The 18450-nt window shown below is 57.4% G+C and overlaps 3 protein-coding genes across 15 annotated transcripts in view; 2 read left to right on the top strand and 1 right to left on the bottom strand.

Moving 5' to 3' along the window:
• MYO7B (myosin VIIB) overlaps positions 1-694 on the top strand; it is a 93337-nt gene extending 92643 nt beyond the window's left edge. For all 3 annotated transcript variants that reach the window (XR_014829002.1, XM_021076153.2, XM_084998505.1), the window contains one exon: positions 327-694. Coding sequence is in view for 2 of the 3 variants with exons in the window: in XM_021076153.2 (XP_020931812.2) it covers positions 327-425 (99 nt within the window). In the remaining variant the exon portion in view is untranslated. The remainder of the gene's footprint in view (positions 1-326) is intronic.
• A 560-nt stretch (positions 695-1254) lies between these two features.
• The window catches only part of LIMS2 (LIM zinc finger domain containing 2), a 36597-nt gene continuing 19401 nt past the window's right edge, over positions 1255-18450 (bottom strand). For 8 of the 10 annotated variants that reach the window (XM_084998573.1, XM_084998575.1, XM_084998574.1 and 5 more), the window contains 8 exons: positions 16103-16169; positions 15767-15887; positions 5390-5539; positions 4627-4777; positions 3477-3569; positions 2844-2892; positions 2617-2692; positions 1255-2016 (listed from right to left, as the gene is read on the bottom strand). In XM_084998573.1, coding sequence (XP_084854699.1) covers positions 1869-2016; positions 2617-2692; positions 2844-2892; positions 3477-3569; positions 4627-4777; positions 5390-5539; positions 15767-15887; positions 16103-16169 — 855 coding nt within the window. In that variant the 3' untranslated portion in view covers positions 1255-1868. Of the gene's footprint in view, positions 2017-2616; positions 2693-2843; positions 2893-3476; positions 3570-4626; positions 4778-5389; positions 7697-9049; positions 9118-11876; positions 11913-15766; positions 15888-16102; positions 16170-18450 lie in introns of those variants that run through there. The other 2 variants (XM_084998577.1, XM_084998576.1) reach the window with 2 other exon arrangements.
• Positions 9366-17654, top strand: GPR17 (G protein-coupled receptor 17). Of its 2 annotated transcripts, none has more exons than XM_005671833.4 (2): positions 9366-9436; positions 13277-17654. In XM_005671833.4, the coding sequence occupies exon 2, from the start codon at positions 13309-13311 to the stop codon at positions 14326-14328; it is 1020 nt and encodes a 339-aa protein (XP_005671890.1). In that variant the 5' UTR covers positions 9366-9436; positions 13277-13308; the 3' UTR covers positions 14329-17654. The 2 variants fall into 2 exon arrangements, with proteins under 2 accessions (XP_005671890.1, XP_084854704.1); XM_084998578.1 differs by having other exon boundaries at positions 13244-17654.

Below are 18450 nucleotides of genomic sequence, written 5' to 3'. Positions count from 1 at the left end.
CTCCCGCAGTAGCTGGGCGAGTTGCTCACTAGGAGGGCCCGGCCCCCCGTGCCCAGCAAAGGTTAGGCCAGGCTGGGTCAGCAGAGGAAGGGCTGGGCATGTCACCTAGGCATGGCGGCCAGGCCTGGCAGCAGGGCCCCTGTGGTCCTGGGCCACTCTGGGATGGGAAGGGGACTCGGGGCCCAGCCGCAGGAACCCTGCTTCTCTCTTCACTGCCCTGCCCAGTGTGTCACTGAGGCGGAAGTTGCCCCCCTCCCTAAGCCTTGGTCCAAGCCCCACTTAACTGAACCACTCAGATCCTGACCCCGCCCTTCCCCCCGATGCAGGGCTACAAGATGGACGACCTGCTGACCTCATATGTGCAGACATTGATGAGTGCTGTGAACAAGCAGCGGGGCTCCAGGGCCCCCCCAGCCAACCCATAGCAGCAGGGGCTCTCTTGTCCACTCAGCCACCCTCCCCAATCGGGGGGTCCTAGTGACACTTCCCTAGGGCCCTCCACTCGGCCCAGGGCCTGCCCTCTGCAGGCAGCCTTACATGTCGCTCTCTCCCCAGAACACCACCCCCCAACACCCCTGGGCACCTGGGGGGCCTCCCCCAGGTGCTGTGAGGGCCAAAGGAGGGAGCCCAGGACAGGCCTCCAGGCCAGCGGGTGGATGGCAGAGAGGATGTTCAATAAAAGTCCACGCAGCAATGGGGAGTGTGTCGGTGGGGAGCAGGTCCGGGAGACAGTGGGCAGCAAAGGGTTCTTTCCAGAAAAATCAAATTCACTCGTCCAGGGACATGGGTGGCAGCTCCATTCTCGGGAAATGACTCTCTTCCCTCTTTCCTTCTACCCGCCTTTTCGCTTCTCAGACTTGGGGCAGTGCTTCCTATGGGGCCCTCCACACACCTTTCCTCCTTCCCTGAAGGGCACTGGGACCCAGGCTGCTGCCAGGAGGGTCTGCTGGAGGCAGCTGCTGCCCAGACAGAGGGCACAGCTGGAGGCAGGCCTTGGAGGCCAAGGTTCACCCCACAGCCCTGTTGGAGCCTGTCCCCTGACTCCACCACCAGGCCTGCCTTCAAGGATGGAGGGCTTCTGCCAGCCTTGTGTCCAGGCCCAGGTGGCAGACTGGCGCTGGAACACCTGTCCTGCCCAGGGAGTAAGTGTTCGACGAGCCTGAGGCAGCATGTCCACAGCAGCCGCCCCCTCACCTCCTTCCCCCCTCTACCTCCCCCCCCCCACCATGCCACAAACCACACAGGCCTCGGGGGTCGTGTAAAGAAGCCTTCATTCATTGTGCAAGTGTGAGTCGGATGCCAGGTCCCGTGCTGTCCTCTCTGGAGAGCAGGAATGTACCCCCACAGAGCCCACCACCTCCTGGCCCAAGGCTGCATGGGGAGAGTGAGCACGTGCCCTGGCAGCAGGTTGAGCGCGTGGTCGTGGGACAGACAAGCTGCCCGAGTGGCTGCCTGGCTGGGTGCCACACCCATGCCACGTGCACATGTGGGGCCCCCTGCAGGGGGGAGGCTGGCTAAGCTGCCACAGAGAATATGAGCCATGAAGCCACCCATGGGGATGGAACAGGTCAGGACAGGCTGGGCTAGGTAACCCCGGCCCCAGTTTGCTTCTTGGGTTGGAGCTGTGGATGCAGACCTTGTCGCAGGCTCACCACATCCAGTGCCCTAACCCGGGGCTGCAAGAAGGAGGGAGAGGAAGGATGCCTGGGTAGGAGGTGGGGGTGAGGGACCAGAAGGAGGAGGAGGGATGCTGAGCAGAGAGACGGGGAGAGGGGAGATGAAGAGGCTACATATACAGGATGCTGGTGGGGAGCAAAGCCGCCCGCAGAAGCGTTGCTGTCTGGAGCAGGACATGGGCAGGTGGCCTCTCAGGCAGAGTGGAGGCCTGAGGACTTGGGCTGTGCCCTGCGGGCCACCAGCTCCGACAGCTTCTTCAGCCGCTTCTTCAGCTCCAGCGGGAACTTCTCATAGCACCTCTTACACACGGGCTTCATGTCGAACTCCACAAACTTGTTCCTAGGGATGGGGGGCCATGGTCAGGAGAGCTGGGGTTTCCTCTGACCCCAGTACCCAGCTCACTGCCTCCCCGCCAATGGGCCAGGCCCTATGGATGACCTTCTGACCAGAGGTCATGGTAAACAAGGAGATGGGCCTCCAGGCCTCCCTTCTGGCCTAGAGACTTCTCCTGAATGCTGACACCCAGAACCTTTCATGGCTCCCTGGTGTCCTTGAAAACCAGGCTGCACCTCATGGCTCCAGCTGTCCTGCCCCCCTCAGCCTCCTAGATGAGGTCTGGCTCCTTTTCTCTGAGTGTGCTGTTCCCTGAGCTGGAGTGCCCTGCTCTCCCCAGAGCCTAGCGTCTTCTGGGTGCTAGAAAGTTGTGTGACTTCCTCTCACTGTGCCTGGGGGATCTGCCTCCTCAGGGCTGGAACTGAGCCTGCACCCACTGCATCCCCAAAGCCTGATCACAGCTGGCGTTCAGGAAGGCCCCATGAAGGGAAGAGCCCATGGAAAGCCAGCCTCCAACCTGAGCCCCAGCCCAGTCTCCAGGAGAAGGGATGGGACTCTGTGCATGCCCCACCTCTCACCCCACCCCCCCATGCCAGCACCACTTACTTCAGGGTGAGCCGGCTGTTGCAGGTGGAACAGGAGAAGCAGTTCACACACCAGGCCTTGTTGAGGGCTGATACCACTGTGGGAGCAGAGGCAGGCTGAGCAGGCCCCTCCCAGCCCAGCCACGTGCCCAGCTGTACACAGTGAGGGTGAGCTGGGCATGCAGCTGTGGGACCTATAGCCCAGACATAGGGGGCCAGGGGAGGGCCAAGGGGACAGAGGGGCCTTACCATCACCCTCGATCACGTGGCTACAGTTGTAGCAGACGTCCCCAAAGAGCTGTGGACAGAGTAGGTGTTAAACACACTGCAGGCATGGGTGTACCCCGGGGCCAGGGCCAAGGGCGTGGCCCCCCCACTCCACCCAAAGGGCAGCTCTCCCCATCGGCCTGGGCCTCCTGGGCCCCTCCTGCCAGGACACAGCTTCAGAACTGAATCACCCCCCTTGGGAAGACGGCAAATTGGCCTTGCTGCCCCTCAGGCCCCTTTGCTCCCACCAGTGTCCTGAGAAGTGTGGCCAGAGTAGTAACCCTGTCTGCTGGATCAGAGCAGTGGAGCGGCTTTGCCAGGCATGGTGGGAGGAAGGCAGATGGTGGCATATGTCACCCCAGGACTCCACACTTGTCATCTCATTCAGTCCTCAGAGCAGGCCTGAGCCCCAAGGCACATTTCTCAAAAGGGGACCCTGAGGCTAGGAGGGCTGCCCAGGTCCTGAGACCCTGAGCTCACAGGGCTGGCCTCAGCACCCACCACATGGTCTCCCGAGGGCTGCCCCCCATCCTCTCCTGCCACTCCCAGGGCAGCCTTCCTAGCCTGCCTTCCTGTGGGCTCCCCATGGCCCCTCCAACCTGCCCCAGGCCATACCTGGTTGTAGTGGGTCTCACAGTAGGCCAGGCCTTTCTTCTCGTAGTGTCGGTGCCCCAGGAATGGCTTCTCACACTTGGCACAGACAAAATGCTGGGAGGAGAGGGAGCGGGTAGCATCAGGGCTGGGGTGACCTCCCCCCAGAGACAGCCAGGAGGAGGAGGCTTCAGCAGGCTCACAGGAGGGCTGTGGGGCCAACACCTCCATGGACTGCCCCTGGTCAGCAGACCCCACTCCTTTCTTGATTTCTGGGGACACAGGGCCTGCTCCCCAGCTCAGCACCCTCAGCCCTGGTGTCAGGTGCTGGCGAGGTACCTGTGGCATGGAAGGCACCTCTATTCCTAGCACAGCACTGCCTGGGAGGGCTCCTCCTGTCTGCCTCCCTTGGACACTTCTACAAGGCCAGGGTTCCTGGACATGTCTTTCCATTCACAGAGGCTCAGTGTGTGACTTCACCCTCCCCCCGGGGGCTGGGGTCCAGGGGCTGCATCAAGGACCCAAGGCAGAAACTGTGGGACACAGAGCTGGCCCGGTCACGGGACTGCACACCTCCCTTCCAGGCAGTGTCCGTAAGGCCATCAGAGCCCCAGCATAGGGGTGACTGCTCCAGATGACCCAGGTGTGGACACATCTGAGCACTTCACCTGCAGGGGGCCCCAGCTCCCGTGTCTACGGGGGGCTATACGCAGGATCCGAGATGCATCTGTGACCTATGCTGCAGCTTGTGGCAACACCAGATCCTTAACCCACTGAGTGAGACCAGGGATCAAACCCACATCCTCGTGGATACTAGTCAGGTTCTTAACCCACTGAGCCACAGCCAAATTCCATCAACCACAATCCCACAGGGCCCCCTGGGCAAACATTCCCAAGGTGCCCTCATGACTTTGGAATCCTCTAGAAGGCCAGGAGGGGAAGGGAGGAAGGGGACATGCCTGCCCGGCCACGGTCTGTGGGCTCAGGTCTCCTGGGTCCCATGGACAGGCTTGCCCCTGGCCAGGCGCAAGGAGGGGCAGCATCCAAGAGGAAGGTCCTGCTGGGAGTCGGTCACATGGCCTGAGGTGGGAGTGTGGAGGGGTTGCGGAGCCAGACTTCAGCAGTGAATGTGAGCCAGGGCCTCCCACCTGCTGGCCGGGCCGGCCTTGCTCACCTCCACGTGCCACTGCTTCCCTAATGCGTTGACCACACGGCCCTCGATGGGCCGGCGGCAGGCCCCACAGATAGGCACACCCATCTTGTCATGGCACGGCAAGCAGTAGAGCTCGCCCTTCAGCTCCCGGGCTTCTGCAGTCAGCTCCTTCCTGGAAGACAGCGTGGGGCCCCCAGGTAGCATCCCTGTCCTTCTGAGGACTGTCATGTGGGCACACAGCTGAGTACACCACAACCACAGCGATGCTGGATCCTTAACCCACTGAGCAAGGCCAGGAATAAAATCCACATCCTCATGGATACTAGTCGGGTTCTTAACCCAATGAGCCATGACGGGAACTCCTCATTTTGGCTTTTTGGGGACTTCCCGTGCCCCAGACAGGCCCTGGGGCACAGGATTCCCACACAGCCCCTGCAAAAAGCAGCCTGTGCTCTCCAGCCCCAGCCCATCCTATCTGTCCTCTCTGGTCCCCTCCACAACACCAGCTCCAACCCCTCCTCTCCACTCTTGCTTTCCATGCCTCTGATCCCCTTCACGATGCTTTACCCAGGGCCTGCCCCCCAAGCCTCAAGTCCTTCCTGAACGCACCCCAGAGAGAGGAGCTTCCTGCAGCGGTGCCCTTCTGCCCCATTCTACCCGCCCCAGCACCTCCCGCTCTGCCACCTGGTCCTCCTCTCCTGCCCCATCACTGCCCAGGGCAGGCATCCCACCTCCACCTGGCTGTCCACCTGCTCAGGTGGCAGGACCCCGGTTGTGCACATACCCGCAGTGGGTGCAGTTGAAGTGATCCGGGTGGTAGGCGTCATTCCTGAACATGAGGGGCTGCTCATCGATGACCAGGTGGCACCGCTGACAGATGTACTTGCCCAGGCCCTTGGCCTTCTCGCGGTTGTGGCAAGGACGGCACAGATGCCTGCGGGAAGTGAGGCAGGTGTCAGGGGCAGACCCACTTCTCCTCTTCTTCCCCAGACAGCCTGGGCCACTGCCCTGGAGAAGACACCCCACCACCACCTCTGCCTGCAGCTTGAATAGCTGCCGGGAAGCCTCAGGGGCTCGGCTCAGCCCAGCGGTGCAGAAAAGCAAGTGAACAGTCCTGTGGCATGGAAGGTCACAGACATGCCCTCTAAAAGGGAGCCTCTGGGGAGTTCCCGTCGTGGCTCAGGGGTTAACGAATCCAACTGGGAACCATGAGGTTGCAGGTTCGATCCCTGGCCTTGCTCAGTGGGTTAAGGATCCCGCGTTGCTGTGAGCTGTGCTGCAGGCCAGAGGCTACAGCTCCGATTAGACCCCTAGCCTGAGAACCTCCATATGCTGTGGGAGCGGCCCTAGAAAAGACAAAAAATAAAATAAAATAAAATAAATAAAAGGGAGCCTCTGCATAGGACAAAGACTGGGAGGAAACAGCGGAAAATTGGTGCTGGCCAGCTTTGGACAGCAGGGCAAACATGGTACTTTTCTTCTTTACCCTTTTTCTGAGCTTAAGACATCTTGGGGACCAGAGCAGACATCTCATGGACATTTTTTGGAAAAAATTCACTTTCATTTTTAAATGCCTTTTAACACACAAGTAAGTGTAGAGTGACGGTCAGCCCCGAAAGCTCACAGCCGAGGGGATTGCTGGGCCCGCATGCCCGCTTCCTCGGGGGCCTGCCTGACAAAGGGGAGCCCGGACGTCTGCAGGCTCTCTGTCTCCAAAGACAAGCACAGCTGTGTCAGACAGAGGCCCCCCAAACCCAGGGACTGTCATTACAGAGTCTTTTTTGTAAAAGCCTTGGAGTAATTTCTGATGTTACTCCCTCCATTGGGCAACAGCTGCAGTCTCCACTGAGAGAGAAATCAACATGGTTTCTGTTTCCTTGGGTCTCAAAGGCGGCAGGAATTTAGACTCAGGGTCCCCGGGCAAAGACATACAAAGGCCCTAATCCACTGCTCCCCATCCTCCACCTGCCACCGAGTCTGTAAGCGCTATCAATGCATCCGGGGCCTTTCCAGGCCCCCAACCCACTCTCACCAGCCGCCCAGCAACCTGATACAAGGTTCGGCCTCTTTCACAGGTGGGTCAGGGAGTCTCCTGAAGAGATGAACCCTCAGACTCAGCTCCCACTCCCACTCCTGCAAAGCAGATCCTGGATGCCAGAGCAACCAACTCAGCATCCATGCCCTTGACCACAACACCTGCCACCATATTTGGGTCTGGACTCTATGCTGGACCCACTGCTGGCCTTACATGTGTCACATCTCCCCAGGGGTGAAGGACAAGGGCCTGAGCGAGCACCCAGCAGCCGCGTGCCAACCCCCAGCTATGCTCCTCTGGGCCTCGTGTGCCCCACACAGGGCAGCGGCTTGGCATGGGTCTTCTGATGCAGGAATGTGTAAATGATTGTGAAAGACAGGAGGGGAAGAATGGCACCCATTATCTCCCCCCCCACCCCGCCAGGACAACATGGTCACTGAGACTGGAAGGCCATCCCCTGGCTTGGGACCCCCGGCTCGCTCTACCCATCGAGGGACCAAGACACGGGCCATGGCTACAGTCCTCATCTCCCAAGCAAGGCTCTGCCCCTCTGCACCCTAGACACCCTGTGCCCCAGGCTCCCTGCCTCTTCAGGGCCTCCCCACACCAGCCCTGCTGCCCACTCTGTCTGTCATGGACACAGCTCTTATTCCCCATAACCTCGCTCCAGTTCTGGTGAGTATACTTGGCAGGAGGACCCACATGGAATGATTTCTGTTTCAAAGCTATAGAAATTGCACAATTCCTCCAAATTCTGTTGCAGTCGTCAACATGCTTAAAGCCACCATCATCGATCACCCAACAGCAGAAATCCATGCTCAGGGCAGACAGTCAGACCCCGTTATTTCAAGCCACATGAGCCAGTCCTCCCAAGCAGCCACCCCAGGCCACAGCGGGAGGGGGCCACCCACCCCACCAGCTCCCAGGTGACACAGAACTGGGGCTCCCTTGAAGGAACCCCAGATGGGAAACATCTTTTCTTTCCTTTTTTCCTTCTTAGGCCCGCACCTGTGGCATATGGAAGTTTCCAGGCTAGGGGTCAAATTGAAGCTGCAGCTGCCAGCCTACACCACAGCCACAGCAACACAGGATCCAAGCCACATCTGCAACCTACACCGCAGCTTGCGGCCAACGCCAGATCCTTAACCCACTGAATGAGGTCAGGGATCAAAACCGCATCCTCATGGATACTGGTCGGGTTATTACCCTGCTGAGCCACAAGCCACAATGGGAACTCCCTGGGAAACATCTTTTCAACAGACATGATCCCAGACCCAAATTTAAGGGCAACCTGCAGAATTACCTTGCAGGTAGAATGAAGATGAAGCCTAAGAATTCACCATAGAGGTGCAAGAGAAGTCCAGGACAAAACAAAGCACATATACATACACAGCCTAAGTTTTAGAGTGACACATGCTTGGGTTCAAATCCTGTCTCCGCCTTCCTACTGGTTTATCACCGGCCAGTTACTTCACCCCTCTGAGCCTCAGTTTCCTCGTCTGTAAAATGGGCAGTAATGCCAAGTGTCCAGGATTGTGTGAAGGAACACATTTCAGACAGTCCTGATGGCAGGTGCTCCCCAATGATGGCTATGCACTACCTTAAACATTTTAGGGAAAGAATTCTAAAGTCTTTTTTTTTTTTTTTTTTTCCCCTTTTTGGCCACCCCACAGCATCTGGAGTTCCTGGGCCTGGGATCCAATCCAAGCTGCAGTTGCAACCTAAGCTGCAGCTGCAGCAATGCTGGATCCTTAACCCACCATGCCAGGCCGGGGAACAAACGCGCAGCCCAGTGCCCCCAAGACACCACCAATCCCATTGCATCACAAGGGGAACTCCAAAAATTTTAACGTCTTTTGAAATTAGGATTTCACAAAATGGTGATTTGGTTCCCCGTGTTACTGGACATATCATTTGGGGAAAGACAGGTAGAAGTTTGCTGGCCCCGTCTCAGAAACAGCCACTGTCAACATCCAAACACCCCCCGACTCCCAGGAGGTATCTTGGGGGCCAGAGGGTGGCGTGCAGCAGCAGCCCTCTTCCTAGGCCTCCTGTCCAAAGGAGGAGCCCGCACAGGCGAGGGCCAGGCCTCCGGGTCCCCACAGGCACAGACAGCGCCCCATTATGAGGCAGCCTGCAGCTGTGCCCCGCTCAAGATAAAGGCCATGATTTATTCCACACGCCCAAAGGGGCCCTCATTATACAGGGCAGGACACAAGAACCCTACAGCAAGTGTCCTGAAAGAGTCCCCTCTCATTTGATCAAACAAGACTCCTCAGCCTCCCACCCCCCCTCCCCAATTCACAAGACCCCCCCTCTGCTGATGGCCAGTGCAGGCTTGGGAGCCCAGGGCCCATTGCCATGGCAGCCAGCCCCTCCCTGTCCCCCTCCCCACGGGTAGGAAATTACCCTGTTCTGAAACGTCCTGTTGTGTCTGTCAGTCCCAGCCAGGCCCCCACCCAGCCGGCGCCCACTCTACAGCTTCGAAGACAGTCACACACTCGGCCTCTGTGACGCTCGGTGGCCAAGCTTGGGGGATGGGGCGGGTGGGGGGAGATGTCGGCTGGGAGACACTGGAATATTCACGGCCCAGTGGCAGCAGAGGCAGCCGTAGGAGTGGCCCGTCACACAGGGGACCCCTCAGGAATGAAGCGGCCTTTCAGGGCCCGAGGGGCTGCAGCCTCCCCTCCTCTCCTTAAATAGCCAGCCAGCCTCCGCCAGAGCTGCACGGAGCCCCCGGCCAGCACCACCACCCACAGGCCGCAACCCACCTGCCACACGGACCGGCTGTGAGAGGTAAGGGTAGGTGGGGAGTCTAGAGGCCCAGCAGAAGCAGAGGAGGGCAGGGGTGGGCATCCCTATGCCTGAGACGCCTCTCTGTGGTCATCGTCCAGCCTGTTTATCAAGGCCGCCCAGTGTGAATCAGAGCAGACCATGGGCAGTGTTCCTGTCTCACCCCGGGGCTTTTAAAGGGAGAGTGAGGAGTTCCCGTTGTGGCTCAGTGGGTTAAGAACCCAACACAGGAGTTCCTGTCATGGCGCAGCGGAAACGAATCTGACTAGGAACGATGAGATTGTGGGTTCCATCCTTGGCGTTGCTCAGTGGGTTAAGGATCTGATGTTGCTGTGGCTGTGGTGTAGACATCAGCTATAGCTCTGATTCGACTTGGGAATGTCCCCATGTGGCGGGTGTGGCACTAAAAATTTTTAATTTTTTTTTTAAATAAAGGGAGAGTGAGTGCCTTGCCTCCAGTCCAACGGCTGCAGTGACAGCCCCCATGCTCCTCACCTCTAGCCAGGTGACACCAGGAGGGGCCAGATGAGGAGTAAAGAGGGAGGAGTGCTGGTAACTCCCAAGAGATGCCACCAAACCCACCCATGTCCCCTCCACTGAGTCGAAGCCCTGCACCTGACCCACAGCCAAGGGAACCCCACACTACCCAGGCCACACCCCACACACCCCAGCTACCCTGCCCTGAGTGAGACATGGCGGGGCAGTGAGTGCAGGTGTTTCTAAGAGGAGCAGGAGTCACTGCAGACACACTGCAAAAATCAGCATCAAACTCCTAAGATGGGACCGAGGTAGGGAAACCTCCACAAACCAGAAACAAGCCTCAAAGTATTTTAAAAGCAAGTCTGGGGAGTTCCCCTTGTGGCTCAGTGGGTTAAGAACCCCACATAGTGTCTGTGAGGATGTGGGTTTGATCCCTGGCCTCGTTCAGTGGGTTAAGCATCTGATATTGCCACAAGCTGCAATGTAGGTTGCAGATACAGCTCAATCTGGTGTTGCTGTGGCTGTGACATAGGCTGGCAGCTACAGCTCCAATTGGACCCCTAGCCCAGGAACCTTCATGTGCCACAGGTGTGGCCATAAAAAGAAGAAAAAAACAATCAAGTCTGTACCCCAGAGAGAGCACAGTGCACACAGCCTTCAGCAGAGTGGGAGGAGGAGGGTACTAGGCAGGAGCAGAAAGCCAGGTGCTAGCAGGCCCACCTGTGCAGTCACATAGGGTCCCACACTCAGCTGACTGCTCTGCTGTCACCATCCTGAAAGTCCTACTTTTTTTTTTTTTTTTTTTTTTTTTGGCCACACCTACAGCATGTAGAAGTTCCTAGGCCAGGGATCAAACCCAACACCAGTGCTGTAACTAGAGCCATAGAAGGAATAATGCCAGGTCCTTAACCTGCTGAGCCACCAAGGAACTCCGTGAAAGTCCTACTTTTTGCATTTTTTTTTTGTTGTTGTTGTTGTTCGTTTGTTTTTAGGGCCACACCTGTAGCACATGGAAGTTCCCAGGCTAGGGGTAAAATCAGAGCTGCAGCTACCAACCTACACCTTAGCACCAGCAACACCAGATCCTTAACCCACTGAGCAAGGCCAGGGATTGAACCAGCATCTTCATGGATACTAGTCAGGGTCATAACCCACTGAGCCACAACAGGAATTCATGGAGGGGCTGGGTGACAACTGCACCGCAGGCAAAATCCGAGCCTAGGGGCAGCCCAGAGTAGAGGGTGCACAGCTCAGCCCCTCTACAGCCCCTCCCCACCTTCAGTTTCCAACAAGACCCTTCCCTCACTTGGCCTTCGAGTCTCCCCACTCAAGTCACTCACATCTGGAAGTGACAGGAAATAACCTCCGTACTAGAATTTCAGGCAGCCCAAACCATTCTGGAGCCAGGAGAGGTAATTTGAGTAGGAGAACTTCCCTGGGTCTTTCAGTAATTAAAATGTATACGGTTAGGCAAGCGTCCCCCGCCCTCTTGGCTTCAGAACCGCTGGCCGGATGCTCCCTACCACCCACTCACAATGCCCCAGCTTCCTCCTGCTCAGCCATCCGGGCAGAGGGGCCCAGGCACCCTGGTGGTGGCTGATGAGGCATGAAAGGAAGAATCAAGAGGCCCTTCGCAGTCTGGACTGGCCCTGCTCCCTCTAACAGGAACCCTTGCCTGGGGATGGCATCAGCCTCTTCCTCACAGGCTGCCTCCAGCGCACATGGACATTAAAAGGAGACTATGAGAAGAGTTCTCGTTGTGGCTCAGCAGGTTAAGAACCTGGCTAATATCCATGAGTATGTGGGTTTGTTTCCTGGTCTTATTCAGTGGGTCAGAGATCCGGCGTTGCCATGAACTGTGCTGTAGGTCACAGTTGTGGCTCGGATCTGGTGTTGCTGTGACTGTGGCATAGGCTGGCAGCTGCAGCTCCTGTTTGACTCCTAGCCTGGGAACTTCATATGCTGCAGATGTGGCCCTTTAAAAAAAAAAAAAAAAAAAAAAAAAAAAAAAAAAAAAAAAGGACAGAACAAGAGGTTGGAGAAGTTTACAGAGAACTTGCTCCAGAGCCATGTCCCCTGCCACTCAGCCAGAACAGCCACTTCAGGCGCTGCTCCCCTCCCACTCTCACCGCTGCAGGGATGTTGCTCATCTCTGGTGAGCCCCACTCAGGCCCTCTGCAGCCCAATTGCATAGTCAGGCAGTGTGGGTGCTGGGAAGTAAGGCTTCAGGGGAGCCACAGAAGCTGCACTGCAGGCAGGGGTTTTCCAGGCTGAAACCCCAAGGAATGAGAAGGAACTGGCAGTTCCCCCACCCTCAACTCCAGTTCAGACCACATGCTGTGCGGGGTCTGGGCAGAGGTTGCTCTGATCCTGCTTCTCCGGCCCCCACCTCCCAGTCCCAGGCCCAGTGAGGGAGGCAGGATGGTTGGGATCTTCCCTCCCCTTCCTGGATCTCCCCAGCCGACCAGAAACAGAACAGGAATCTATCAATGCTGGGGAGGGATCAAGGATGCCCATCCAGAACTGGGCATCACCAGGAACAAACGGCCCATTGCCAAGGCCAGCAGGGCTCTGGGCTGCAGCCCCTCGGGTGTGGGACAACCAGGCAGATGAGGCCAGGCAGAAAGAGGTGGCCTCCCTGGGCCCCAGGCCTCTCCAGGGCTGCAGAGCTTGGCCAGTCTCCCTACCTCTGAGAAAAATGGCTCTTCCTCTCCTGGAACAGAGTCTGCTTCCTGGTTGTTAAACTACTCCTAGTGTTGGCCTGGGGCCCCAGCACAGGGATTTCTAAAACCCAAATCTCCACCCCTAAAGATGCGCTAAATGGGGCTGGTGGGCTGAATCCAGAAAGCTCAGGAGACGCAGGGCTGGGTGGCCCTCAGGTGCAGGCAGACAGAGCAGGCCTCTGCTCTCCCAGGACACTGCCTGTCACTGTGTTCTTGGTGAGGCCCTCCAGTGGCAGGTGCTGGGAGAACTGGGGACGCAGTGTCAGACTCAGCACCGCCATCAGGGAACCCGGTGAACCGGTAGGTCCTGGAGGGGTGAGCGGGGTTGCAGCAGGCTCTCAGGAGTACGTAATCCACCCACCCACCCAAGAGAAGTGGGGCTCAGGGGCCCCGGTTCACTCCACCACTCAGCACACAGGGGAGGAAAGGGACAGAAAACGTGGGGTCCTTCTCTCTACCCTCCGCACCCCCAGAGCCTCAGACAGATGGCCACTCCCAGCTCACTCAGTGATGCTGATCCATTCTCCAGCTCTGAGAGAGTGGCCTTTAGGAACACCAGAGGCTCCTGTCTGGACGCCTGCAGAGAGTGATGCCTGGCTGGTCCCAGGCTCTCTCGAGTCTGTCTGCCTGCTCCCTCCAGGTTCTGTCCCGCGCTCCACCTCCAGCAGAAGCATGAATGGCCTGGAAGCAGCCTCCCCAGATCTGACCGCCAACACCTCCCTGGTATCCACGGAGCAATGTGGCCAAGAGACACCGCTGGAGAACATCCTCTTCGCCTCCTTCTACCTCCTGGACTTCATCCTGGCTTTCGGGGGCAATGCCCTGGCCCTGTGGCTTTTCGTCCGGGACCACAAGTCAGGCACCCCTGCCAATGTGTTCCTGATGCACCTGGCTGTGGCTGACCTGTCCTGCGTGCTGGTCCTGCCCACCCGCCTTGTCTACCACTTCTCAGGGAACCACTGGCCATTCGGGGAGATCCCGTGCCGGCTCACCGGCTTCCTCTTCTACCTCAACATGTACGCCAGCATCTACTTCCTCACCTGCATCAGCGCTGACCGCTTCCTGGCCATCGTACACCCTGTCAAGTCGCTCAAGCTCCGCAGGCCCCTCCACGCCCACCTGGCCTGCGCCTTCCTCTGGGTGGTGGTGGCCGTGGCCATGGCCCCACTGCTGGTGAGCCCACAGACCGTACAGACCAACCACACGGTCATCTGCCTGCAGCTGTACCGGGAGAAGGCCTCCCAGCACGCCCTTGCATCCCTGGCCGTGGCTTTCACCTTCCCGTTCGTCACCACCGTCACCTGCTACCTGCTGATCATCCGCAGCCTGCGGCAGGGCCCCCGTGTGGAGCGGCGCCTCAAGAACAAGGCAGTGCGCATGATCGCAGCTGTGCTGGCCATCTTCCTGGTGTGCTTCGTGCCCTACCATGTCCACCGCTCCGTCTACGTGCTGCGCTACCACGGCCACCACACTTCGTGTGCTGCCCAGCGCATCCTGGCGCTTGGCAACCGCATCACCTCCTGCCTCACCAGCCTCAATGGTGCGCTCGACCCCGTCATGTACTTCTTCGTGGCCGAGAAGTTCCGAGACGCCCTGTGCAACCTGCTGTGTGGCAAGAGGCTTCCAGGGCCACCCCCCAGTGGGGACGGGAAGACCAACGAGAGCTCACTGAGCGCCAGGTCGGAGCTGTGAGCCCAAGGCCACCGCCCTGCCGCCCACCTCCAGAAGGACCACCCCTCAAGCTCACCAAGAAGAAGCCCACCTCCTCCCAGAGGGGCCCCCTTCCCCTGAGAAAAGAAACTGAACTCTAAGAGGGTTACCATCACCTGGCGCTGCGTTCTGTCTTATCTGCTATACCAATCCCTGACAGGGACAACAGAAGGGACCAGACAGCCACCCTGTGCAGAGACGAGGTTGGACCTGCTCACTCCCGGCTACTAGACACTCAGTGACTTCTCCCCATGGTGAGGGTAAAAGGAGGCTGGGGAACATTCTGAACAATGAGCATCTTTCCCAAGCACTGCCTGTGCTCCCGACCTCTGTCCCATGTCAGAAACACATGGTGATGAAGCTTTACAGAGAGAACAGCTGCAAATTGGCCACAGCTACAATCAGCCCACCAGGAGAGGGGACACAGGAATCCTGGCAGAGGGGTGGGGAAGAGCATCTAATGATTTCTTCTCAAGTGCAAGGTGCACCTTTGCGAAAGGACTCTGAACCCTATAAGCACGTTTCCAGTGGTGGCCAGGTGACAGCCTGCAGCACAGGGCCAGTGGGGCATGTCAGTGCTGGCACATTGGTTCTCTGTCACTCCTGCCAGAAACCCACACACAGACCTGTGTGTGCCCGACAATCCCCAGAGCTCCCCAGCAGCTGCCCGGTCCCTCCCTAGGCCTGGTGGAGCACACAGTGTGAGGGACAGTCACGGGGAGCTGAGCTTTGTCACTGCCTGGTGGGGGAGGGGCACAGCCTGGCTTGTGAACCTGGCTCCCACTATCCCAGACCCAGCTGGGGTAGAGCTCCACTCCTTCCCAAGAAGCCACCCACCTCAGCTGGCCACGCTTTGAGCTGTTTTGCTTACAGCGTGATATGTATCTCCCTCACGGGTCCTTTTTGGTACTTAATTATACTGATCATAAACATAACTGCACTTTAATAACCGAAGGCTATTCAGTTTGGTCAACACAACTCCCTTCCCAGAACTTCTCTTCCCTGTGACCCAAGAATGGAGAATGGACCCAAAAGTGGAGGCAAAGGCAGGGGTGTGGACTGTGGTTCTGGTGGCCCCTCACAGACTGGGAAGGGGGGGCTTCAGAGTGCCAGCCTGAGCTGGAAGGTGCGAGTGGGGGTCCTGCCTTCCTTTCATCACAGCCATACTTTACTTTGTGTGTATGTGGGGGGGGGGGGGGGCTTGATGCAAATTTCCTCACCCATCCGCTGCACTAACAGCACCTGCTTCCTACTTGCTGTCTGCGGTCCGCCTGCTCCCAGGAACAGCCCCAAGCCTGGGCTGGCCCTGGACTCCTCACTCCTCACTCTCTTCAGCCTCCATCCTCACCCATAAACCAGACAAAGTGAGCCAGAAGCCCCTGGATGGGGCCCCAGGCCCGTGATGAGGGGCCAATCTCACCTGCCTGCATTCTTCACAAAGCCCAGGTCAGCCAGCTCCACGTCACACAGCTCACAGCGGAAGCACCCAGGGTGCCAGTTGTTGTTCATGGCCTTGATAACACGGCCAATGATGAATTCACCTGGAAGAGAAAGGTCCCTGCTCACCACCTGCTCTCCACCTCCAAGGCCCCCTCCTGAGCCTGTCCACACTGCCCGCTCTGCCTGGTCCCAATGTGTCCCTCCCAGAGCTTGGGAAGCTGATGCCCGCAGGGGCTCAGAGGTGATGCTCAGAGAGCCAGCTCCCAGCCCTCCCACTGCCCATGCCCAGGGAGGCCTTGCACTCGCCAGCCCTTACCGCATGACCCACAGCACGGAGCAAACAGCATCTGGAAGTCATGTTCGCAGTACTTCCGACCTTCGAACTGCAAATGAGGCCAGTAGAGAAAGGACAGGAAAGCAGCACCATTATCCCCTGAGCCTCACTGGCTGGGCTTTGTCTGGTGAGGACCTGCAGGCAGGGAGGCTGGACAAGCACCTCACTGTGTGCACCGGCTCTCACCACAGGAAGCATAGGGGGTGGGGGGCTTCCTGGAGGAGGTGATAAGGAGTGGAGAGGTGGCAGAGGATCGGGATACTGAGAGGAGGGAATTCCGGACAACAAGAAGCTGGGGCAAGGCCTGGAGACAGGACGAGACTGGCCTGTTTGACTTGGGGAGCATGCAAAGCAGGGGCCTTAAGGAAGCCGGCAGCTCAGCAGGGTCAGCCCCTCAAAGCGCCACTGCTGTTTACTGAGGATCTTGGCCCTGTTGGTCCAGGGAACAAGCCGAGGGCTGGGGGCAGAAGTTGAGGCCAGGGAGGGCAGGGATCAAGTGTGAATTCTCTATGTCCCTTGGCCCATTTCCTGTGTTCGAAGCCCCATTCCCCCAGGGGCCACAAAAGACCAGGCGGAGGGAGACAGAAAGAGGGACACAGGAAGGGGGGGCGAGGAAGAACCCCAAGTCCTACAGCTGCTGTCCCCACCAGTCTGGGCAAGGAGACCTTTGCACTGGCCCCAAGGATGACCAACACCTGCCTCTGCTTTCTTCTGCCTTGACAATTCCATTTAGTTTTCCCCTGTACTCTAACATGAGTGTCTTATTAAGCTGCAGCTGGGAATTCCCGCCATGGCTCAGCGGTTAACGAAACTGAGTAGCATCTGTGAGGATGCAGGTTCAATCCCTGGCCTCAATCAGTGGGTTAAAGATCCAGCGTTGCTGTGACCTGTGGTGTAGGCTGCAGACACAGCTTGGATCCCACGTTGCTGTGGCTCTGAAGTAGGCTGGAGGCTACAGCTCCAACTAGACCCTAGCCTGGGAACTCCATATGCTGTGGGTGCAGCCCTTTAAAAAAAAAAAAAAAAGGCTGCAACTGGTTAGGGCCCCACACAGTGACCTGGAGAGGCGGCAGGAATTTAAATTCAGCAATGAATTTTTCCTGAGCACTTACTGTGTGCCAGTATTTGTCCTAGGCACACAGCCACCACCCACAGAGCCCTGCCCCCAACCACCACACCTCCACTGCTTTGACTCCTAGCCGGCATTTCTTAGGAGGCACCACAGGGAACAGCATCTCCTCCTCTGCTGGGCACATCACACTCCCCACAACCATCTATCAGCCAATCCCATCAGCTTCGAGACTCCAAGCACCACTGTTGTATGCCCATAAACACCAAACGACCAGCTCCGAAGCTGCCTTGTAGCATTTACCAATTTCTATGGTGTAAATATTCCTACCATGGTCAGTTTCAAGCTACCAACATGACATTGGTGTGGAGTTAAAGAGATGTCAGTAGCCACCACGGTACAGTGCTTCGACCACACAGGCACAATGATAGTGAAATGTAATAAAATAATTAGAAAGTGGTGAAACTGCGCATTTATTATCTTTGATTTTAATCAAATTTTATCTCATTGTATGTTTAAAATAATTTATTTTTGTTGGCCATGCCCACGGCAGGCAGAACTTCCCAAGCAAGGGACTGAACCTGAGCCTCAGCAGTGACAATGCCAAATCGTTAAAGCCTAAGCCACCAGGGAACTCTCTCATTTATTTTTTAATGATGGCTCTGTTTAACAACCAGCTGAACATTTAACAATTTAACATTTAACAATCTGCTTTTGCAACCAAGTGCAGTCCAGTCTAGACCTCTTCCCTTTCACCTGGATTATCACAATAATCAGCTTCTGATCCCACCTGTTCTCTTAGCTTTGGTCCACCCCCCACATCACAACCCCCGCCAGTCTCTCCTCAGCACAGCAACCAGAGGTAATTTTCTAATGTCAAACAGACTGTAACTCCTCCACTCCAGACCCTGCAGGGCTCCTGCCCCTCCCAGAATGAAAGCCTAGGACCCCATGAGGCCAAACAAAGCTGCCTACCCACCCTCATCTTCTGCTGCTTCCTCTCCTTTCCTCTGCTTCCATCACAATGGCCCTCTACTGTCCCTCAAATACCCAGACGCTCTGACCTCAGGGCCTTTGCACTTGCTGGGCCATCTGCTGAGAGCTCTTCCTGCAGATACACACATGCTCCCTCACCTCCTTCAAACATTACCTTCCCTGATCATCCCTACTCCCCGAGATTCCTCATAACCATAGCACTTAGCACCAGCTGATAAATGTTGGTTGTTTACTGTCCGGCCCCAGGGAGGCTAAGTGGCCCAGA

This window comes from Sus scrofa, chromosome 15 (genome assembly GCF_054392235.1).
Source record: "Sus scrofa isolate SSC_HxYL_T2T_F1_AM1 chromosome 15, Sscrofa_HxYL_maternal_Yorkshire_Landrace_v2.0, whole genome shotgun sequence".
Classification (NCBI taxonomy): domain Eukaryota; kingdom Metazoa; phylum Chordata; class Mammalia; order Artiodactyla; family Suidae; genus Sus; species Sus scrofa.
This window is presented reverse-complemented; position numbering and strand designations above follow the sequence as displayed.

What these genes read in the sequence shown, in the direction of transcription:
- GPR17 (XM_005671833.4), top strand. Translation starts at nt 13,309, where the DNA reads ATGAATGGCCTGGAAGCAGCCTCCCCAGATCTGACCGCCAACACCTCC.